The following is a 6,189-nucleotide window of genomic DNA, read 5'->3' as shown; positions in this document are numbered from 1 at the left end:
AGTAAATATGAAGGGGGGGGGGGGAATATTTCTCTTCTAGAGATGATAGAAGGTCGGCAGTAGATTTATAGATCTACAAGAAGGCACTTTTACAGCTATAATTCATTACAAGTTACAAGAAGGCTGAATTTAATTCTAATTCTTTACAAGAAGGCTAAATTTACAGCATTCATTCTTTGTCAGTAATACTTACTGAACCATTACCAAATATTCTTACCCAACTAAAAAATTCTTCCTTGAACCATCTCATTAAATGCAGAACAAAGATTTCCTGAACATAGGTTTCATGTTCCGGGTCAAGCTCTTTCTTTTTTATCCCGTACTGAATCTGTCTCAACTGTTGTTCACTCTGAACGGTGATTTTGTCGATTGGTATGAGTTGTTTTGCTTTCTCTTGTAGAGATTTGTCCTCATATTGTAGAACTTTGGATGATAGAGAGTACAAGTCGGCAAGAATATCGTTGTGTGGACTCTGGGGAAAAACATAATAAATAAGAACAATAATAAAATAACAATATTCAGCCTAGTTAGAATTGAAGGTAGGATGCCAGATTTTTGTCGATTGGTATGAGTTGTTTTGCTTTCTCTTGTAGAGCTTTGTCCTCATATTGTAGAACTTTGGATGATAGAGAGTACAAGTCGGCAAGAATATCGTTGTGTGGACTCTAGGGAAAAACATAATAAGAACAATAAAATAACAATATTCAGCCTAGTTAGAATTGAAGGTAGGATGCCACATAGGTATTGGGTTTCATTAGTAACTGGTTTCCACCTTGAAATTAATCCATTAGATTAGATTATTTTGTCGATTGGTATGAGTTGTTTTGCTTTCTCTTGTAGAGCTTTGTCCTCATATTGTAGAACTTTGGATGATAGAGAGTACAAGTCAGCAAGAATATCGTTGTGTGGACTCTAGGGAAAAACATAATAAGAACAATAATAAAATAACAATATTCAGCCTAGTTAGAATTGAAGGTAGGATGCCACATAGGTATTGGGTTTCATTAGTAACTGGTTTCCACCTTAAAATTAATCCATTAGGGTTTTTCACAGAACAGCTGGATTTCTAATACTGTCCTCCTTCTATCTACTTTGATTTTGGGATGATAAAACCTTCTTGGGTAATTATGCAGAAGTCATGTCTGTGGAAAAGAAAAGCTCCTTGTTGTATTTAACCTAACCCTATAATAACACTAATCACTGCTCTAATTGTGAAAACTCCTTCTTGCATTTAACTTAACCCTATAATAACACTGGTCACTGCTTGTTTGTGCCAGTTCCTTTGGTAGCAATATTCCACGGACGTGACTTCTGCACAAGTACCCCTTCTTGATTACAGATTGCCCTATAAAACCTTTTGAAAGAAAAGTTACATGTAGTCTGACACTGTTTTTTTTTTTGAAGAGGTTTGACAGAGGGAACTGTAACTGCTAAGGTCTTATCGTCCCGAAATCGAAGAGAGAAGGAAGACAGGATAGGAGAAAGCCAGCCGTTTCCGAGAATGAACATTATCCCATCAGGATAAAATCCGCCCCGGGCGGGAATCGAACCCGCGGCCTAGTGCTTACAAGGCAGACGCACTACCAACTAAGCTAACTAGGCTGGCTCTGACACTGTTTGTTTTCAAATGTCCATCCCTTTTAAAATTAAGACAGAAGGATAGTTTTCTACTAACATTGTAAATGTTTCTTCAATAATCAAACCCGGGTCTCCCGCGTGCAAGGCGAGTGTAGTGACCACTATACGCCATGGGAGCTGACAAAATGAAATATAAAAGGAAAGTAAAAAGTAATAAAGAGTAAATTTAATTAAAATTAAAATCGCCGTTATTAGCATTCCTGACCATTCTATTAAGAGGTGAGTGAAAGCTATTCTTACCCAACTAAAAAATTCTTCCTTGAACCATCTCATTAAATGCAGAACAAAGATTTCCTGAACATAGGTTTCATGTTCCGGGTCAAGCTCTTTCTTTTTTATCCCGTACTGAATCTGTCTCAACTGTTGTTCACTCTGAACGGTGATTTTGTCGATTGGTATGAGTTGTTTTGCTTTCTCTTGTAGAGCTTTGTCCTCATATTGTAGAACTTTGGATGATAGAGAGTGCAAGTCGGCAAGAATAACGTTGTGTGGACTCTAGGGAAAAAAAAAACTGGCCCTCAGCAGACCCTGTATAATTTGCTCAAAAAAATGTAAACAAAGAACTACCAACGTTTGTAGATTCAGGGTGGTATTTTATTTCGATTATTTCTAGAAAACACCTGAAGTTTACGTCCTTTCTTTCAATTTTCGTCGTTTTTCCGCCGACTTCTACGTTTGTTCAAGATCCAAAGCCCTCCAGTCGACCGTTGTAGGATAAATTCCAGGTAAAGTATCGAAGATTGAGTGCAGGTGAGGTCCAAGATCTTATGGCAGCTGCAAACTGCTAGTTCCTTTCTTTCATCCAGAACAAAAGACCTTCACCTCATTTCGAAAACTATTCTATTCTATTCAAAGTAATGTTTTATTTGTGTACAGATGTTTTCTTAGATTTCTGAATTGCCTTGCTTGTAAAACATTGATTGTTGATCACAGAATCTTCAAATCTGGAAAAGTTAAAGGTTAAGTAGTAAGGTACCTACCTAGATACCTGTTTGGTTTCAGTGAAGATCTTGTAAATTAGGTTGGTAAGTTAACTGTATCAATTCAATTTAGTGTGGTAATTATCTGTGTACAGATAGACACTTTAACTTTTGATTTGACAACAATTAAAATTTACTAATTGTTGGTTCATGTTTAATTTATTTGAAGTAGGTATATGACTGTTTGGGTGTTGAACCCATGTCTTCCTGTTAAAGTTTTGATAACAACACTAGTAAGCTCATAATTTTTCTGAAAATCTCATTTTGTTTTCTTTGATTACTTTCAGATTGTGGTGTGAGAAATGTCTGATCAAAGCATGGAGACTGAAACCAAAATGGAAGTGAACAACGAGAATGAACAGCCAGAGTTTGCCAAACCAAATGTAAGTGACCAGGTCTCTGATCTACAGAGAAATTTGCACAAAATCATATTGAAAAAGAAAAACTTTTAATATAGTGCAGTATTACTGACAACAAAATGTAAGTGACCAGGTCTCTGATCTACAGAGAAATTTGCACAAAATCATATTGAAAAAGAAAAACTTTTAAAATAGTGCAGTATTACTGACAACAGTACTTGTTCAGAAGTCAAGTCGATGGAAAATTGCTATTTGAAGGAGCTGTCACAAGTGAGCAGTGACCAGTGTTATTGTAGGTTAAACCCAAAAAGAAAATTTTCTTTTTCATTGTCATGGCTTCTGAATAACTACCCTCACGTCAGCTCCCATGGCGTAGTGGTCATTGCGCTCGCCTTGCACGCAGGAGACCCGGGTTTCTTGTTCAGAAGTCAAGTCAATGGAAAATTGCTATTTAAAGGAGCTGTCACAAGTGAGCAGTGACCAGTGTTATTGTAGGTTAAACCCAAAAAGGAAATTTTCTTTTTCATTGTCATGGCTTCTGAATAAATACCCTCACAACAGAATATCTCCCTTCTACAAGGTGATAAGAGGGAGTATTCTCCTTTCTATGATGAGATGATAGGTTTATTTTCCCTTTAATGAGGTATAAGTAATTAGTGTTTTAATTAGACTGTCAGCTTAGAAAAAGTTGTTCCATTATACTAACAGTTTAATAGAGCACCTCTTTAAATATAATTTTCATGATGTGACAAATGATTTATTTAACATCCTGTTCCCACTTTTGTTAATCTCATTCCATCTTGTTTCATATTCCAGATGAGTGCCCTGGAAATCGAGAAAGCTGAGGAAGCCAAATTAAAAGCCAAATATGCATTCAAATCTGGCCCTGCCATCGGTGGACATTCAACCTTCTTGCAAAAGAAATTGGCCAAAGGAGTAAGTCCTAACTTTAAATTTGGCCTTTAGGCATGTCCGAAGCTCCCAAGGCTCCTTGTAAAATTTCTTTTGCACAGCTTCCAAGGTATTTATGTGAACTTGATACTGGGGTGACCATACTACAGAACAATACTCAAGATGAGATCTACTCAAGAAAATAGGTAGCATTGGTATTTTCAGTAGCTTCCTTGGGGACCGGACCTTAGGGTTCATTTGTCCAATATGCACCTAATTATGTCTCTTTGCTAAGCAAAATCAAATCATGAATTATTTGTGGTAAAGCTGAGACTTCACAACTTTTTGTGTGAAGTCTCTGCTTAACCTACAAAGTTCCTTCTAATAACAGTACCTCTGTTATCCTTGGGGTTAGTTAAGTGGTTAAGTCCTTAACCCATGATTCCCCAATTTAAATGCATGGAATCGTAGGATATTACACACTTATAATTTTCCTTTGGCCAACCTTTACTTAGAAAAAAACCTTTACAATATGAAGATGGAATGAAGAGATTTTTTTAAAGAGGTTTGACAGAGGGAACTGTAACTGCTATGGTCTTATCGTCCCAAAATCAAGAGAGAAGGAAGACAGGATAGGAGAAAGCCAGCCGTTCCGAGAACAAACATTATCCCATCAGGATAAAATCCGCCCCAGGCGGGAATTGAACCCGCGGCCTAGCACTTACAAGGCAGACGCACTACCAACTAAGGACTAAGCTAACTGGCTTCATTAATCTTACACTGGTAATGCCACCACTGGTCGCTACTATAGTGACTACTTAATTGTCCTCGTGAGGCTGAGTGCACCCAGATTTGAGAGTTATCAGGAAACACACTTACAGGAAACACACAAAAAAAATGTGAATTTAAAAGTTGGAACTAAGTACATAGGTAAATAATTCAATTTTTATTTTGCCACCACTGGTCACTACTATAGTGACTACTTAATTGTCCTCGTGAGGCTGAGTGCACCCAGGTTTGAGAGTTAAATCAGGAAACACACTTACAGAGAGCCAAGTGAAGAAGAAGAAAAAATGTCAATTTAAAAGTTGGAACTAAGTACATAGGTAAATAATTCAATTTTTATTTCCTCCCCAGCAAAAATACTTTGACTCGGGCGACTATCAAATGGCCAAGCAAACCACCGGAGCCCCCGGGGGCCTCGCCAAGCAGATTCCGGGCAGTAAACTGGTCCCGTCCAACCTTGGCTTTGGTACAGGTGATGCTATCCCCACTCCGGAAAGTGTACCTGCGAGGAAAACCTCCATCATTCAGCCCAAGTTCACCCCTCTGCATACAATCCCTTCGACACCCACATCGGGGATCAATCCTCCGTTTGTACCACCATCAGCCTCTTCGGGAGGACATTAAGGAGTTGTCTGTTAAGTATTTAATGATTTAATCAAAGTTGTAAGTGTTAAAATTGAAGTTGAAATGTGGAGTACCTTGGGGTGGTGTTTTGGCCCCCTTTGAGTGTGAATTGATAGAAATTCCACATTTCAAAATAATTTTGAGCTTTATTTGAGAGGATATTAAGAACCTGTAATTCACTGTCTGTTAAGTATTTAATCAAAGTTGTAAGTGTTGAACTGGAATTTCAGATAAAAAGTGGAGTACCACAGGGTGGTGTTTTGGCCCCTTTGAATGTGAATTGATAGAAATTCCACATTTCAGAATAATTTTTACCACTGTGAGCTTTTTTGTGAGAGGACATTAAGCACCTGTAATTCACTGTCTGTTAAGTATTCAATGATTTTAATCAAAGTTGTAAGTGTTGAAGTGGAATTTCATACCTGTAAAATTGGCCCTTACTTGCTCCAGTTGTGTTATTTTGTATATTTAATTGTTTTTTCATTTTAATTTTTACTTTTTAACCTAGTGTTTAGGAACTTATTTTTATATTTCCAAACAGTGGATTTCACCAACGATCTAATGAGAGATTTAACTAACGGGAGAATTTTCAATGATAAAGAAAAGCACTTTTTAATGATCCAAACAGGAGTTTTTAAAAACTCTTCCTCTTTGGACCACTAAAAACTCCTTTTTGGTTGATTGAAAATTCTCCCATTAGTTCAATCTCTCATTCAGTCGTTGGTGAAATCCACCATAATCATTAGTAACTGGTTTCCACCTTAAAATTAATCCATTAGGGTTTTTCACAGAACAGCTGGATTTCTAATACTGTCCTCCTTCTATCTTCTTTGATTTTGGGATGTCTTGGAGCACTGTCTGAATTTTTCAGCAAAGTGTGGTACCTCTGAACCCCCAGTTCGAAAGTTTTG

General features: G+C 37.2%; 1 protein-coding gene across 1 annotated transcript; it reads left to right on the top strand.

Moving 5' to 3' along the window:
- Positions 1-2,204: 2,204 nt before the first annotated feature.
- On the top strand, positions 2,205-5,546 carry LOC103520391 (alpha-endosulfine). The gene is made up of 4 exons (XM_008485480.3): positions 2,205-2,363; positions 2,906-3,001; positions 3,794-3,913; positions 5,006-5,546. The coding sequence occupies exons 2-4, from the start codon at positions 2,921-2,923 to the stop codon at positions 5,276-5,278; spliced, it is 474 nt and encodes a 157-aa protein (XP_008483702.1). The 5' UTR covers positions 2,205-2,363; positions 2,906-2,920; the 3' UTR covers positions 5,279-5,546.
- Positions 5,547-6,189: the final 643 nt, after the last annotated feature.

This window comes from Diaphorina citri, unplaced genomic scaffold (assembly GCF_000475195.1).
Source record: "Diaphorina citri unplaced genomic scaffold, Diaci psyllid genome assembly version 1.1 scaffold3561, whole genome shotgun sequence".
Lineage (NCBI taxonomy): Eukaryota > Metazoa > Arthropoda > Insecta > Hemiptera > Psyllidae > Diaphorina > Diaphorina citri.
This window is presented reverse-complemented; position numbering and strand designations above follow the sequence as displayed.

Bases quoted from the DNA above. Each gene is read 5' to 3' on its own strand.
- LOC103520391 (XM_008485480.3), top strand. From the start codon at position 2,921: ATGTCTGATCAAAGCATGGAGACTGAAACCAAAATGGAAGTGAACAAC. The intron at 3,002-3,793 runs GTAAGTGACCAG...TTCATATTCCAG, and splicing joins CAGAGTTTGCCAAACCAAAT to ATGAGTGCCCTGGAAATCGA. The intron at 3,914-5,005 runs GTAAGTCCTAAC...TTTCCTCCCCAG, and splicing joins AAAAGAAATTGGCCAAAGGA to CAAAAATACTTTGACTCGGG.